This window comes from Ornithodoros turicata, chromosome 8 (genome assembly GCF_037126465.1).
Source record: "Ornithodoros turicata isolate Travis chromosome 8, ASM3712646v1, whole genome shotgun sequence".
Classification (NCBI taxonomy): domain Eukaryota; kingdom Metazoa; phylum Arthropoda; class Arachnida; order Ixodida; family Argasidae; genus Ornithodoros; species Ornithodoros turicata.
The window spans coordinates 16895875-16913010 of NC_088208.1; the positions used below are offsets into that span (position 1 = coordinate 16895875).

General features: G+C 44.4%; 1 protein-coding gene across 3 annotated transcripts; it reads left to right on the plus strand.

Moving 5' to 3' along the window:
- The first annotated feature begins 58 nt into the window (after window positions 1-58).
- On the plus strand, window positions 59-15158 carry LOC135366550 (protein Mo25-like). Of its 3 annotated transcripts, none has more exons than XM_064599292.1 (8): window positions 59-201; window positions 754-883; window positions 4390-4557; window positions 8411-8529; window positions 9405-9573; window positions 9919-10044; window positions 11701-11844; window positions 13603-15158. In XM_064599292.1, exons 2-8 carry the CDS (start codon window positions 782-784, stop codon window positions 13807-13809), a joined length of 1035 nt encoding a protein of 344 aa, XP_064455362.1. In that variant the 5' UTR covers window positions 59-201; window positions 754-781; the 3' UTR covers window positions 13810-15158. The 3 variants fall into 3 exon arrangements, with proteins under 3 accessions (XP_064455362.1, XP_064455361.1, XP_064455363.1); XM_064599291.1 differs by lacking the exon at window positions 59-201 and adding an exon at window positions 218-280; XM_064599293.1 differs by lacking the exon at window positions 59-201 and adding an exon at window positions 377-517.
- The last annotated feature ends 1978 nt before the right edge of the window (window positions 15159-17136 follow it).

Sequence of the window (17136 nt, forward strand, 5' to 3'; positions counted from 1 at the left end):
GATGTCAATGGCACAATCATCTTAGTCGAAATACCAAACGAGTGACGGCTGACTCATCGTCCATAACGTCATATCCTTGAAGCTTCTTTGCGTCAGTCATGGTGAAGTCTGCGATGTAATAGTGTATTTACGCCAATAATTTATTTGGATACTCGCGCATCATTTAACAGCTGGAAGCTGTGCATTTCCTGTTTCCGGAAGGTGAGTGGTCCTTTTTCAAGACCGCACATATGTTCTGTGTGCCGCCAAGCCGAGGTGCTCTTCGCTGGGCATCAGTACGGTTAGTAAATAACTTTAGGCTTAATAATTGTCGCACTTTAAGCCTAAGGTTTGCTCTTAAAACGTTATTCTCGTGAGAACGGATAAGTTCTATACAGAGATTGCGATTATTACCCCCGAATTTGCGTGCGATGCGCCGTTTGTCGACCTAGCCTGACGAACGGGTACGGCTTGGAAGCGTTGGTCACGGACGTTTCTGCACTGGTGGTCAAAGGTGACGGTTCTGTAACAAAATCCGGTGAATATCATTTCCATGCAGCTTCGCGCTGTGTCCCGTGCATTGTGTACATGGTTGAGGTGAACGCGTGGGGGGCATAACACGAGGCGACGTGTGATGCTGTGGATGTTCATGGGCTGACATCCAAACCAAAACACACTCACGTTGGGTGCACGAAAATATAACTCCCGAAAGAGAGACGGTTCTTCTGGCACCGTAGTTTAACCCTTTTCTTTCCTCTCTTTCCATTGTTGCAGTTGCCATATAAGAGGCAGAACCTTTGCTATGCCTCTGTTTGGTAAATCTCAGAAGAGCCCCTATGAACTGGTAAAGGTGTTGCGCGAAGCGGTACTTGCTCTAGAGCGAGGGGACAAAAAGGCGGAAAAGGTGAGATCTTCTGTTCGCAACTCTTATTCTAATGCGGTAAATCTGTAAATATTATTCGCGGACGTGTTTGTTTCAGCAGCACATATCATCTGCCTCTTTGTAGTTTCATTGCATGTTAAATATATCTCTTCTTGAATGTGTGGAGAAAAAAAAAAGCACGGTTGAACCCGTAACTGTAGACGTGGTTTAAGCCTAACGTATTGCCTCACTTGGTTCACGCAAGCTGCCCACTACACTGGGAAAAGCACTCCGTGTAAGTAACAAAACACCTAAGGCACGCTTTTTAAAGGGTGTGCTACGCATACGTAGGTTTAGGTACCTGCATGTTCTAAACTTTTGTCTGCTCTGGCAGTTGGTTTCGGTTTCGCCCTTAAGCTAGCAGACGTCGTTCTCCGTCGCACTTTCCTTTCTGCATTGGCATACGTTGTGGTCGGACAGAATGCCGATTACTCCTTTTTGTACCTCTTAATTTTTCCTGTATTGTTGTTTGCTCTCGCTTTGAAACTTAGAAATGAAAAAAAAAAAAAAATCTCCAAATGTGGATGCAAATCAAACTGTTTAGTTTCGTATTATGCTACCACTTTACTTGTTTGTTAAATTTTCGTATTGTTTCCTACACATTTGCTAACCATGCTCCATGGTATTCCAGTGCAGAAGGGTGTGTTTGTAACTAATGGACATCTTACTCTTGGGTTGTGCCTTTTCCATATATTGTACAGCTTCTGAGAACAGCTGTGGTGGTGACATATAGATTGCACACTTTTATTTATTTATTTATTTTTATTTATTTTTCGGAAAGGCTAGTGCACCCACAACACATTTGACATACCCACTTGGGCCTTTTAAATTAACTTAATCATACTTCTCCTGCTTGCATGCATGGACACACCGCTCAGGTTAAACCTAGTTTAATCAGTTCTGTAAATGTACGCCAGTGTTCCAAGTGCTCCAGCTTTCATATCTGGGGCAAGGTTCTTCCCGTAACGTCAGTGACGGGGCTCTGTTTGACGTGTTTGGGTGGAGCAAGTTTGCACGTTATTGAAGAACTCGTTTTTGCTAGCCTTTCGGGGGAAATGGGTTTCGGCGGAGGTGCGTATCTCCGTGAATTGTAAGGCGATTGATCGGCCATTATCTTGGGAAGCCGTGCGGGAGCAAGACCAATAACGTTCATTTTTATCTCAGTATTATTACATTATTTCTGGCGCAGTCGGAATGTGTGTGTTTCACCACCCTGTGGTGTGATCAATTTTGGATTGTTTGGCTTCATTAAATTTTTTTTTAGAAGGCTTTCAGCCGTATTTTTCGCATTTATTTTTGTTTTCCACACAATTTTAATAGGCGTTGATCTCCTCGTACTCAGGATGTTGCCACAGAGCACTGTAAAAGTAGTGAGGACCCACTTTTCACAAATTTTGCGATGGTTTTTCTGCAAAACTAAAATTCATATGAACAATCTCTGTAACAGTGACTAAATATTCAAACAGGAATTTGCGATGCATCAGTTCACAGAGTTAAAGTGACCGCTCTGATTGATCTACCTCACATTTCGGTCACCGCTAAGTGTCGATTCTGCACTCCTCCCGACACGATTTCGTCATCCCACGCTCGCTGTCAACTCTCGGACGTAAATTTAAGTGTCAGTATCGAGTATGCCAAAGGGTGGGTCTCTCTTGTCCCCACAGGTGGTGTTGTGGAAGCACACATTCCCGTTTTCCCCGCAAAGCCGGAGTTCCCGCACTTCAAATCTGTAACGGGCTTCAACCGTAAACGGCGTGCGCCGTGAAGTCGAGGTTCCCACAAAAAATATTTCAGCACTCACTAATCTCGGCCGAAATTCACGCATCTATAAAGCGCATTTCCTGCACATTTCTAGTACGTGAGCCGTCCATTTATTATCCGCACGAGATTCCGTGTCGTCGTTTCGACAGGAGCGATGAAACGTGACGTGACATTCATTTCAGACGCCCGCTATTGTTTTGTTGCTCCTGGTTCCCGCCGTTAGCAGTTCCCCGTGAATGGCCTTTTCTTTCTTTTTCCCTTCTCTCTCCCTTGTGTGCTGTTATTTTATCAGCCGAGGGCCATCACTCACCCAGCTGGGTTCCAACTTGTTCCCTCGCTGCCAGCATTGTGTCTGTGCCTTAATTTCCTTCCTTATTTTGCGAGCATTTATTAACGGATGTGCTCTCTTATCGGTGTTGTGGAGTGATAGGCAGTTCGATACTTGAAGTCAGGAGCAGAATGAGGAATCATTATCATTTCTTTTTTTGTGTTTGGTACCCCTTCAGTGCCGTTGGGTTTCTGTCGTTATTACCAGTATATAGCGTAAGAACGACAATTGCAAAATACACACAGTTTGACGAAATTGTTACCTTTAAAAGTATCTGTTCGTGCTACTAATTGCCAGCCAGAAGTCTATCAAGTTGAAATCGCTCGTGCTGAATCTCCAGTTTCGTTTTCTTTTTTTGTTTCTTTATTTGTTTATTTTTTCTGCCTTAAACATACAGGTACAGCTCCGATCAACCTTAGTAATGACACTGGAAAAAATGTGGTCTCGTTCCCGAGCGCGATTACAGCAACCCTTGAGGCCATAAGGAAACCTTATTTGAACAAAATTATTCGGTTAGTTTAATGCAAGGACTTCGTTCACTTAACATTCCCCCTCTGCCCCAAGGGTGGCTGTTATCGAGCTGGGAAATGAGACCGAATCTTTTTCCAGTGTTATTATTAAGGTTGACCGGAGCTGTACAGCCTACAGTCTGCCTTTAAAGTCCGAACACGTGTGGGCTTTCCCTGAACCAATGAGACCTGCGGTAGTAAAGAACAATAGTGAACGGCAGTTTGACCTGCTCAAATAATGACTTACCCCCGTTGCATGGGCAGTCTTCGATGATGATTCAAACCGACTGACATTGAAAATGTGCGTAGTGCCACCAAGTGTGTAATGGGTCAACCTGTAAGGGAGCATTGGAACTAATGTTCTGGATTGGATCTAATGAGAAGTTTCTTTCAATAATCATTGAAACCGATGACAATTGAAAATGCATGTAGCGCCACAAAACACGTAACGTGTCAACTTCTCCAGGTGCATTGAATCCAATGCACTCTGACAGGTTGATATGTTACACACTTGGTGGCACCACATGCATCAATGGCCATTGGGTTCAAGGATTATTGAAGACTGCCTGGTCACAGGGCAGTCTGCAATCATCATTCAAACCAACTTCTCAAAGAACATTAGATCCAGTGCTCATTGCCACGCTTGGTGGCGCTACGTGCATTTTCAATGGTCATTGGCTTCAATCATTATCGAAGACTGCCTGTGTGTCGGGGGTTACTACTGTTCTGAAGGCCCAACAGCAATAAATGATGCGACATGCACAGTGTATCTTCTAGAGCATGCTTGTGCAGGAATCCTGTGCATCTTGGACTAGTATTTGTCGTTGCTACACGTGGAGTGCTGTGAAAGTGAAGCCGCTGTCATTTGTGGTGTTGATGATGGAATGCAGGCGCAAGAAGATGTGTCTAAGCATTTGGTGATGATGAAGAACATGCTGTACGGGACGAGCGACACTGAGCCGCAGACAGATATTGTGGTGGCTCAACTGGCGCAGGAGCTCTACAACACCAACCTGCTCCTCCTCCTCATCCAGAACCTGTCCAAGATTGATTTTGAGGTGAGGTTCCACGCGGTTGACACATTATTCGGGTGAACGTAACCGGAGCTGCGAGGTAATTATTTACGCGTAATTAAGTCGCTTTGCCTCATTACCTTTAGAGTAATTATTTTACTGTACCTAAATACTTTCAACAATAATTGTTATTTAATTACATTTTTGTCTGTAGAGTGTGCAGAGGGGACATTTACTTTCTCCTTTGGCTTAACGATTCTGTTGTAAATTTCTGTCCGCAGTATTGTCTCTTTCGAAAGGCTCAGCTTTCATTACTGTGAGGGTTCCCATTTTTCTTATAGCTCTTTGTTGTGTACAGATTTCAGCATACAGTGAAACCTTCCTATGTTGGACACCCGCGGTGCAGCCGAAATGTGTCCTACTTACAGAGGTGTCCGAGTTACAGAATATGAGGGAAACAAAAAGTGGAAAAGATCACAGCTGTGTTGCCAGAAATGTCCCCCTTCTTCAATTTATGGTCCTTAGTGGTAACTGGTTGTAGTGGTACCTCTACCCACTCTTCACTGATAATTATTACTGATTTTAGTAGATTCAATTCCACTCAGATTCCACTCAATGGCACCACCTGTGGAGCTTTTCGAGCAGCTACGACTTGTCTCTGAAGCGTCAGCCCGCTTTTCATTGCTTTGGTGCAGTGCGCGTTCAAAGCCTCTAGACAAACCGAAGACAAGTGCTTACACAAAGAATTACAATGTAGACTGACAGCACTTGTTTTTGGACTCTAAAAACTAAAGCAACAAAATGCTGAGACCAGTATAGGGGAAAAAAAGGGCGAAAGTCAAGACCACTGGCTCATTTTGGGTCTTTCTGGTGCAAAGGTGGGCTCATATTGAGGTAATTTGGCCAGGGTTTTGTCCGACTTAGCAGGGAAAACACTGTCCTACTTCCGAGATAGGGGGGTGTCCGACATAGCGAATTTCGTCCCCATGTAGTTTCAATGGGAGCCTGCCCGTGCAATGAAATCTTGTCCGACATGGGGAGTTGTCCGAGGTAGGGAGGTGTCCGACTTTGGAGGTTTTACTGTACATTTAAAATATAACACTCCAGCAGGGCTTTAACTGAAAGGAGTAGGAGGGTGCTGACTAGCTGGTGCACGACCGTGAAGAGGATGATACCCGATACGAGGAAGAGGCACACACACACACACACAATTTGCGTGCGCGTTTTTTCGTGGTCTCAGGTTTCGTCCTCTTTGAAGTAGGCGTCCTTTACAGCTTTGAAGGGCCCCTTTGAGGAAAGGAGTTCACGTCACTAACACATAACAATGGCAATCTCTCATTGGTGTATCTCGTAGCGTACTCCAAAATTGCTAAAGGCCTCGATGATATGGCCGTATACCTCACCACTGCGTATTTTGTCCACCCAGGTCACCTAGATTGTCTTTGCATAACTTTATTACAGTCCATGTATCCCTTTCTTGCCATTGTACGCTCGACTTTTAGGGTGCGAGATTATTGAATTGATTATCGAAAAAGATATGATAAGGCCCCTGTAAGTTTTCCAAAGCTATGGTAATGATAAAAATGCTGAACATAGGCATCTGTGTGCCAAATATTTGGGATCTGTTAATCATCGGCGGATGACGCTTTCGAGGATATACCTTTTTGGTCGGAAAGGGCATAGTTTATCTCCTTTTTCGAAAAGGCCAGTTATCTAAAAGGGGAATCTCCATTATCCTGTGTCAGCATGTACAAATGCCGTTCCACCAGCGGCATGGCCGAGTGGGCTAAGGCGTCCGCTCGTTGGTGGTAACCAAGGTCGTGCTGAAGACTGGGAGGTGGTGGGTTCGAATCCTACCGCCGGCTGTGCTGTCTGAGGTTTTCCCTGGGTTTTCCGAAGACTTTCCAGACGAATGTCGGCACAGTTCCCCCTGAAGTCGGCCCAGGACGCATACTAACCCCCCTGTTCCCCACTCCTTCCTGCTATCCTCTCTCCGTCTGTCCACATCTGTACGTCGCTCATAGCCACTGTTGCTTCGCGGCGCTAACACCCAATAAAAAAAATAAAAAAAATGTCGTTCCGGTAGATGTCCTCCTCTGACAAGCCTTTGGAGTGTCCGTGTGGCACGGATATTACACAGCTCTGAATGTGAGCTGTGTGAGTCAGTAGTATATCCTCGAGACTGAGATGGTGGCAGAACACTGAGTATGAAGTACTCTGGGAATATACCAGAAACTGGTAATCGGAAGTGAAAACATTAAAGGGCAAGTGAGATGATACACTGGAATGAGTAGATGAGAGCCTGTGGGGGAGGTGTAGATAAGAGGATTCACGTGTGTGTTCTACAGGTCAGTCACGTTTATTTTTATTTACTTTTTTTTTTTACATGCATGGTATTCGTTCCATGAACCGCCTCAGTCAAAGATAAAAATCTATGGAGGAGTTATTCACTTTTTGTATTTTGGCAGCTTCTGTTCGTCACAAACGAGAGTTGTCACTTTCCAATTTGCATCGTCGTTGCACTGGGTAAACCTGGAAAACTAAAAAATGGAGCTTGCCCAAAACATGGAGTCAGCCACTCGTACGAGCAGGAGCGAACACTAAACACTTCGCACTCGACTCCGCCTCTCATGTGTTTGTCTCTTCCGTTTCTGTTTCTTTCATTCCACCCACAAATTCACTCCTTCACAATGTACTGTATAAGTAGTAATTTTCGCGAGGACCTATTTTTCGCGAAATTCGCGAACGCGCTTTTTTTCGCGAATTTAAAGTCCCGCGAAGTATTGGAACCAACGACAGAAAAATACGAGAACGAAATATGTCAGAAATTTGACCCAGGACTCTGAGGAACTTGTGTACACGGGGTTTCTTACGCTACTAGACTGCACTGGCTCGCAAAGTGTTCGGTTCGCCGCTGCAACTGGAGACAGTATAGTCCAGCCTTCACGTACGAATCCCGCGCGGATGTAGGCGTCCCGTGATTCCAGTTTCTTGTAAGCCTGGATCCTCCAGCAAGCGTGTACGCACTCTACCACGCGGATAGGCCTTTATAAAATTTGCCGCATCACTATCCAGTGCCAATCTAACCTGCTCGATGCGATCACGGGAGACAGGTCAATTCGGCAATGACACAGATACAAGCTGAGTAGGACCCCCTAATCGCAGCCCTTTCATTCAGAAGTGCTCAAAAGGAAGACAAATTGAACGAGTTACCCAGTTGTGATACTTTTTATTAGCTTCTTCAACGACGTTCAAGGTGGAGGACCCCAAAGATGCAGGCTCGACGCACCGCGGTACCGCGAATTTACGGTTCCGCAAATAATTGCCTGATCCTGACTTCTCACAAATTCGCGAATTTAACCACTTATACAGTATCATCCTAGCTTGCCCTGTTTTGCAGGTTCAAGCATCAAATCCAGATTTTACCCTTATTTAAAAAGAAAAAAGAAACACACATAAAACCTGAGAAAACAGTCTAGGCAGAGGTCTAGTTATGTGCTATGTCATGTCTATGAAGAGAGAGAGGGTCGCACACACCTTTTTGTGGCAATTCAAATTGCCACAAAAAGGCGTACGCCTCCCGTTTTCAACAAATCAGGAAAGCGAAAGATATAAGGCGCCTGGTTTCCAGCGTGTTCTTGTCTTCTGCCTCAGCCCCCAAAGAAATTACACTGACTTTGAACCTGCACCGGTTTGCTTGTACCCTCCTCCTCTGTTCAAGATAACCCAGCACTTGTTGATATCGCGCTTCCGCGCAAGTGATTGACACCGGAAGCTCTACGCTTCGCTGCTGTACAAATGCATTTCTTTCCCTGAGCTTTGCAAGTAGCAGAAAAATGTGCACGTAAGAGCGGTGTGTTTAACAGGAGCTCTTTTTTTTTTCCTCGCCATTATGCAGGGAAAGAAAGATGTGGCCCAGATCTTCAACAACATTCTACGGCGGCAGATCGGCACGCGCTCACCCACGGTGGACTACATCTGCACCAAGCCGGAAATTCTTTTTACGCTAATACAAGGGTTAGTTCCTACGCTTGCAGTCACACCCATTATTGTGAGCAACTATACAATCCGTCTCAAATAGGGATTGTGTGAAAATACGTTTGAAATATCTTGAAATGTCTCATGGTTACTCAAATTATGCATTATTGAATATATATATATATATATAAAAATTATGGGCAATTTAACACATAGATTTAAAAAAAAGAATGGTCGACGTTTCGACAGTGCCACTGTCGAAACGTCGACCATTCTTTTTTTTTAATCTGTGTTAAATTGCCTATTAAATAAATTAGTTTTTGTTAACATTCCTGTAATGTGTAGTCCAAGTCTTATTATTTCACTTTTATTCAGCTTCGTAGCCGTCTGATATATTAACCTATTTGTCCTATATAAATTATGTATATATATATTTTTTTTAATGAATGAATAAGTTTATTGGGCCCAAGAAAGGCCGCAAGAGCCTTGGTGTAACCGTGGTGTAGCCTTGGTGCCTTTTGAACCTCATAGAGACATTCAAAATGTTTCGGTGTGTTTTGAATATACATAGTACTTACCAAGTGATACCCGTACAATATGCAAAGAGCCCTATTTATCATCCACGTTTAACTGCAGTTTTCAATTTAAGCCTTGCCGGTATCAAGCCAACAGTATATTGCAGTCGTCAGAGTTCACGTTACGGAATGTGTTTTCGGAACTATTGTGTTTTGCACATCGCCTACTAATGTTTATGTTCTGTCAACGTTAACTCCACCCTATGGTGTAGTACCGCTCGGGAAGTCTTTGATGTTTTGTAAAATAAGTACGGTTCCCTTTCGAATTGTTGGATGTGTGATGCCCTCCATCCTATATCTTGTCTTCTGTTTTATCTTGTTTGCAATGCTTGATTCCAGGTATGAGAAGCAGGACATAGCTCTCAACTGCGGCACCATGCTGCGGGAATGTGCTAGGTACGAGGCGCTAGCGAAGATCATCCTATCCTCGGACGAGTTTTTCAACTTCTTCAACTACGTCGAGGTGTCAACGTTTGACATCGCGTCGGATGCGTTCTCTACGTTCAAGGTACCAGTCTTGAGGGTATTATTTATATAGAGAGCCTCATGTTTTAGGCCTGAAATCAGACCACCTCTTTGTACGATATCACCTGAATTTTGCAGCATCAAACATACAAACTTTTTTTTTTTTTTTTTTGGAAACACATAAAACCCAAAAACATGAGAGTACTAGTCATGCTTTAAAAACCTGTTCCACACCTCCGCCTACGGCTTCGTTGCACGAGGCAGCACATGCATGTGGAATGTGGGATAGATCGAGGTGGTCTACTACGGGTTTCCTTTGTTTGCACACTTGAGAGGAGTGTAGTAACACGTACAGCAATGTCACGAGCCTGTTTTTTTTCTTCCGCAGGAGTTGCTAACACGTCACAAGATGATGTGTGCGGAGTTCCTGGAGCAGAACTACGACAAGGTGTTCTCTCACTACCAAAACCTCCTTAACTCTGAGAACTACGTCACAAGGCGGCAGTCACTTAAGGTAACGGTTCAGCCCCAATCCTCCTCTCCTTTTATACAGGGTACTATAAAAGCTTGCTCGACAGTAACTCGATGCACTATGTTGTCTACATGTAAAGCTCTCAAGACGATTCAGTTCGAGTAGATTTCAAGGTGACTGAGCATCGCAGCGCGGGTTACAATGCGAAATGTACGATCCCTACGATCAAAGCCATCAGAATGGTGGTGATGTGAAGAGTTGAGACGCTGCTGCCTAGACGCACAGCACTGGAGCGGCTGTCATTGCAGAAGAGCTCACTACATTCTGATTGGACATACTTAGTACTCTCAGTACGTACTTGTACTTTACTTCAAGTACATTTCAATTTGTATACTTCACGTACATTTCTTCGGTATTTTCCTGCCAAGTACCGAATTAGCAAAACTTTTTTTTTTTCAGCAAAGCGAAGAACAAAATCATTTCTTTCAGTTAATATTAATGAGTCACCTGTAAACTATCTCGTGTTTTCTAACTAGCACTTGGCAAAAATGTTAGCTGAAAACTTTCTAAAGATAACAGTTGAAGCATAAATACCTCACGTTTTATCACTACAAAGTGTTGAAACGTCTAGCGATACGATCTAAGTTTGTAATGTACTTGATGAGTACTTTAATGTACTTTGCAAAGGACCTTGTACTTTACTTTAAGAATATTAGTAGCATGGTACTTTGTGCTGTACTTCAAGTACAGATCCCGACAGAGGTTTACGGAACACTAGAGCGACGTATTTCTTGATCGGAGCGACACCCTAGCAATGAACGGCAGTGGACATACTTACTGAGTGGCAGTGGCATACTTACATACTTACTGAGAGGTGTATGGGATACCCAGTCACCTGTCTAGGTCTATCTGCTCCCGTTTGCTGCAACGGTATCGCTCCAATGACGATATATGCCACTCCTATGTTCCGTAAACTTCTGTTGGGACCAGTACAACAGGTGCTAGGTACTTTACTTCATACACAATTTTGAGGTATTTTGCCCATCACTGGTTCCCAGTTGTTCGGTGTTGTGCATAATGTTGCCGTATGGGAAACAGCACCTCAACTGCACTTCTCAACACCAACCATATACGTTGTGCTGACTGCGCTGTTCTACGTAGAGCAACTCAGCATCAAGTAATTGCTGAGCATGGCACCGCATTGGTCACAAAATTTATATGCTGCCACTCCGTAGAAATGGAGTTCGCCTTTTCCTTAACTGTCACGGCATCGGTGATGCTTCGAAATTAAATCTAGAAGGCATGTTTACTGGAAGTTGAACAACAGAAGTGTGTGTTATGTCTCAAAATTTTAAAAACTCGTAAAGATAAATGCCGTAACACAGTTCCTACTGCTACGAAACTACGTAAACGTGCATACACACGAGGCCTAGGAGGCGGTTTTGGTCACTGGAAATGTTAAGAGGGCAATGTTTCCAGGATTTGTCCACAAATAACTGTACCAAGTAGCGTTATGTTAAACTTTATTCCATGATGCATCCTCGAACATGTAATCTAGCTCCTAAACATTCTTTTAAATTGTGTTATCATCAGGACCCCATAACTTATGTTTTGTTGGGTAACTCTGAAAATTATTCGGAGGTGATGTAGCTGTTGAAGTGTAGCGCCTCAGGAGTGTTTTTGCTCAACTCCTTGCAGTTGCTAGGTGAACTTCTGCTGGACCGGCATAACTTCAGCATCATGACGCGGTACATCAGCAATCCAGAGAACCTCAAGCTCATGATGAACATGCTGAAAGAGAAAAGTAGAAACATACAGTTTGAAGCCTTCCACGTCTTTAAGGTGCCGTATGCTTCCAAAAAAATTCTCTTTTAACTAGAGCTGTGCGAATATTCGAAATTTTTAATATGAGATGAATATCTCATGCTATTAAAATGCTATTTGCAACCTATTTTTAGTATTTGAATTTTTCGTATAATACAAAGGCAAAATATCGCTATCGCCATTCTGCAAGTGGGCTTCGCCTTATGACATCCAAGCGTTAGGTGAAGCCCGCTTCACGTCACCGCCATTGTTCTTTTGGCGTACGGCTTCATCGTCGGCTTTACCTCGTTACACTGGAGTATTAGGTGAAGCAGGCTTTACACTGTTTACAATATTCTGTCACTAAAGTCTACAACTTCTGGGAGGCCCATGGTCAACACTGTACTCTGGGTACAGTATGTTCCAGTAAATGTACTCTCACTTTCAGAGTTATCTTCAGTGACGGATGGAAATATGTGCAGGTTCTAATAAAAGTGCCGGAAATTTACAATGTAAACATAGAAATGAGGAGATGCACACAAAGCAGGCTGCATGGAACATGTTGACTAACTCTCAACGCTGTTCATCCCACTATTCATCCCACTTGCGAGTTCAATACTGTTCATCCCGCTTGCGAGTGCTAGACTTCTCCCATTTTTGCCTGTCAGTTTCCTTAATGCAGTCTACCATACACAACACAGAGGGACCCTTCTGGCACGATAATGTTATCCTGAGTGAAAAGGCTAGAGCAGAACATCGTTAAATGAGCACACCGCCACAAAATATTTCACCATGAGGTATTCAAAATTATTTTAATTGGGCCTTTACTGATTATTCAGATTCGATTTGCAGTACACGAGAAATATTTATGAACTATTCGCAATGGAAATTTTGCTATTCGCACAGCTCCACTTTTAACATACTATCTGAAATGTAGAAGTGTTTCTGGTCCCTGCTCTGCGATTATTTGTTGGAGCATGAGATGACGACAGGCGGCGGAATCTACGCTTGTGTTTTGGCGTTTTGTTAGAGCGGAATCAACCCGGAGCCTCGAGCGTGCTCTCAACGCTCATCGATGGATGATGCTTTGCTGAACATGCAACTTATTCTTTTTGTAAACAGGGCCAGTGCAAGCCTTAGTGGTGATACAGTGAATTGTCCACCTGTTGCTTCATAAACGTTCTTTCACTTTCTCAACACGAAAAAAATATATATATATATTTTTTACTGGGAGTACATCATTTCTCAGTACATCACCCGATTTTACCCTGTTTGGTAGGTCCTAATTTTCGACCCTACATTGACCCCCTCCCCTTGATCTTCACAAAAAATAAAACCAGAAAACTGAGGGCCCTATTAATACATAGACCCTGAAGTTTTCGGGTTTTATATTTTTCCAAATTCGGGGGGTAGAAATCGGGTCATTAAATTGATGTAGAAAATTCATGCAAATTCGGGCAGAAAAATTACCATCAGACTGAGTTCGGGGAGAAATCGGGCATTATTGTAGAATAAACGTTCACTGTACCATTTATCCAGAGTGCCAGAAGTAAGGGGCAGGCGCATATTTTGTGAGAAACTAGTATGTCAATGCCTTGAGGTGCCTAGCCTAGGTGCAGTTTTGCAGGTAGAAATCGGGTTTAACCCTAGATAGGTGAACCTCAATTCGGGGTGCAAATTCGGGGGAAAATCGGGTTTAACCCTAAAACATCAGGGTCTATTAATACACCCATCGGCTCTGTGTGTTGACGAGACATAAAAAAAAAAAAAAAACAGCCCGGCTGCTTTGTGTTGCAGGTGTTTGTGGCGAACCCGAACAAGCCGAAGCCCATTCTGGACATCCTGCTCCGCAACAAGGAGAAGCTCGTCGACTTCCTCACCAAGTTCCACACGGACCGCTCGGACGACGAGCAGTTCAACGACGAGAAGGCTTACCTCATCAAGCAGATCCGAGAACTGAAGCCCCTCGACATTTCCAGCACAACGCCGGGCGAACAGCACTGACCATTCCTAAAGTGGGACTAACCGCGCCCCCCACCCTAGCTGTTGTAGCCGATTCTAGCCGAATAACAAGCCGAGCGTGCTCTCCTTCCCCCCCACGAAATCTTCCTGGAAACCCCCGGGAACCAATCTTCCTCTTTTTAAGAAAAAAAGAAAAAGCAGAGTACGGAGACTTTGCACAAGATGGCTGCCTTACGGATGCCCCCCTCCCATTGCCCTTCACGGGAGCACGTCTCCCCTATCTGCACGAGTCGTTGCGTTGTAGCAGACGACGGGAAAGTCGGCAGTGTCGATCGTGCACTTCGAAGGTTTCCTTGCCATGTCTTCGGGAAATGGGCAGACACGTTTTTGGATTTTTGGATTGCGTTTAGTCATTACCGAAGGGGCATGTTTTTTCTCTTTCGAGCTTCTGCGCTCTGTTCTGCACATCTTATCGTCGACTAGAGCCGACTAGAGTCAACTAGGCTTTGTTTCCCTTCCTTCCCAGTTTGCTTTCTTTTCCCTTTTTCTTTTCTTTTCTCTTTTTTTCGTGCTGTAGGCGTGTTTCGATACAAAGGTGAAAAAAAAAAAAAAAGATAACTTGTGTAGCAGTGGGGAAGCGAGCAAGGTGGTTTTGTGGCTAGCGTATCCGTGCCCCCTCCCGGTAAAGCAGAGAGGGCGCTAGCGTTCCTCTCTCGTGGAAAGATGCACCGTGGTCCTCTTTTTTATAAAGGGCAGCTGTTTCCAGGGTAAAAAGGAGTCGGCTCTCCAGGGCGTCCAGGAGTCTGTCGATTTTGAGCGAAAAAAAAAAAAAAAAAAAAACACGGCCAGTGCAATGTGCATGTTTCTATTTTTGTCAAAACTTCCGCATGTGTCTTCCGTGCAGGGACGAACAAAACGATTGTTAACCGTGCAACCAGTGAAAGAGTTCTTTTTTTTTTTTTTTTTCCCTAGAGGTGTGTGGCTGTTATTTCCTATCTTGAAAAAAAAAAAAAAGAAAGGTAAAGTTTAATACGTAACGAAGAAAAACCTTAGGTATCCATAATAGGCAGCGTCTCGCGGGTGCACTGGGCTCCCTCGGTGCGTCTGTGGGCGTGGACGTAACTCTGGGGGAGCTCGGCCTGCCCGCACGATTAGTTGGGTCTAAAAGAACGTGCCCCCATCCTTCGGGCAAGAGGTGGCTCACGTTTTCTTCACAATCTCCCTGAGCTTGTGCCTATGCAGTTTCTTTTTCGTTGTCAGAAGAGCCAGTGCTACAAACACTTGTAAATACCGTGTATTCCTTCCCCCCCTTTCTCTCTGGTTTTGGTCCCGCAGTTAGAGTTGTGACATACAAAAAAAAAAGAATAAAGTGGATGAGAAGGTTGCTTCTATCTCGTTTCTGTGTCTGTGTGTGCAGTTGCGCGGTCGGCGCGGTTTGTTCGGCGCCGGCAGCCTCCAGAGAACATTTCCAGATAGAGAAGGATCGGGACGAATAAAGCGCAAAATCGGGGGAGCCAGTGCTTGTCAATCGTGTTTGTTTCGGATGCTGTCCGTTGTCGTTTACGAAAAGGTTTGTGTGCTACATCCAGCTCTTTCATGGACACACCAGTTCTTCGTTATTCCTTTGCTCGAAAAGTGCCGGAGGAATTGGCGTAATCTGAGTAAAAGTTCCGCAGTGTCTTATGTGGAGCATCCACATGGTGCATGAATTTCGGGAGCGGCGTACAGCTGGCGTCTGCTATTAACGACTTGTCGCTTCCGATAATTGTGGGAAAATGATCAAATTCGCAATGTGTAAGGAAGATGGTGCACAGGAGACAAACGCAACTTTTCTTTCAAACGTGAGCAGATGAGTGTCTACCTTATATGTACCGCTTACTGTCTTCAGTAATTGTTGCCTTCCTATGAAAAATCTGGTAATGGTATCTTCATAGAAAGAATTTGGCATTTATTTCATCCATCACTTTCCTGATGTACCAGTTGCAGATCTAAGGTGTGACAGGGGTAATTGCTGAGGAAGCTGGGTGGTTCTCAACCAATCAGGCCATTCGAACTGTGCTTCTCTCATCAGCGAATCTTAGGTCACCACACTTCACCCCCAGTTATACCAGGTCATTGGCATTGACGTGAACCTGCATGACACAAAAGTTTTTCAGCAAAGGGGGTATGGGACATGTAGAAACCACGGCTCGGAACCTTTATTTTTTGGGGTTTGGTTCAAGGTTATCGGTTTGGTTCGGGTTCAGCGCAACCAAAATAACAGTTTTAACCGATACTAATCTGTTCGAACCGGTTTACGTGTGCTGTGCTAATCAGTGTACCACATGCGAGATGTAACATCAGGTTCCGTCGATGCCTTGCTCATCCATCCTTACTCTTCCTCCCTCGCCTGTACACTTTATAGGTACAAAGTGCAGTTCACAGCAGATCGTCCTTTACTGTACCGAAAAGTGCCGGGAAATGACGTACAGCGTATGATTGAACTCCATTGCGAAGGGCTATCGCCAATTTCTCAAGAAAAAAAGGAGGAGGTGGATAGGAGCATCCCAGAGTCCCATGCGCAGCCCAGCGCGCTGCTCCCCGTTTAAGAGAGGGCCACTCTTGCGTTTCAGTCTTCCATGCTCTTGACCACATGCCAACCTCTTCCCCATGGTTGCTAGAGGACGTCTACCTTTCTTGTGGCTGTCGGTGTGAACTATTAAAATTTACATCACCTTCATACTGAGACGCTGAATGAAAGGAAGCAGCCGAGGCAACAATGCAAAGTGTAGTTGTCATGTAGCACATCTTTTTTTTTTTTCACCTCGAGTCACAAAAATGTGCTGGGATGTCGTGAACCTTTTGGAGGTGAGGCTGTAGGAGGTGCACGGTCTCATCACTTCTAGGTTTATCGATTTGTCCGCTCTACGAATTCGGCAAGATTCCGAGCGATGCAGGGAGCTGGTGCGCAGCAGCAGTCGAGTGGGAAGGTATAGGCGTTTTTACCGTGTGGCGAACCGGTTATCGCGTCATATTTTTTTGGTTCAGTTCCGGTTCGTTCAAGGGGAGAGAAAACATGTTTACGGTTCGGCAAAAAAAAAACGGTTTTTCAGTTACAATTCAGTTCCGGTTTCAACCTCTGGTAGGAACTAGACACACAGAATGCTGAAGCTTGTGACTGACGATCCCTTGGCCACACTCGCGGCTAACAGTTCTGCCAATTAAGGTCTGCGGAAGAGATCACGATGTGGTGAAGGCTCACGGTCCCCCGACATCAGAGCTAAGAAGTATGGTAAAGGTTTTTTTTTCTTCCTTCACTACTCTGGCCTGGCAGTAAAACATGCATGGTTCAATCAACCACATGCATCAAATTGTCACAACCCCCATAAG

Excerpts from the sequence above, each read along its gene's own strand:
- LOC135366550 (XM_064599291.1), top strand. The coding sequence starts at position 231 with ATGTTCTGTGTGCCGCCAAGCCGAGGTGCTCTTCGCTGGGCATCAGTA. Across the intron at positions 884-4,389 it reads GGGACAAAAAGGCGGAAAAG|GCGCAAGAAGATGTGTCTAA; the intron begins GTGAGATCTTCT and ends GATGGAATGCAG. Across the intron at positions 4,558-8,410 it reads TGTCCAAGATTGATTTTGAG|GGAAAGAAAGATGTGGCCCA; the intron begins GTGAGGTTCCAC and ends GCCATTATGCAG.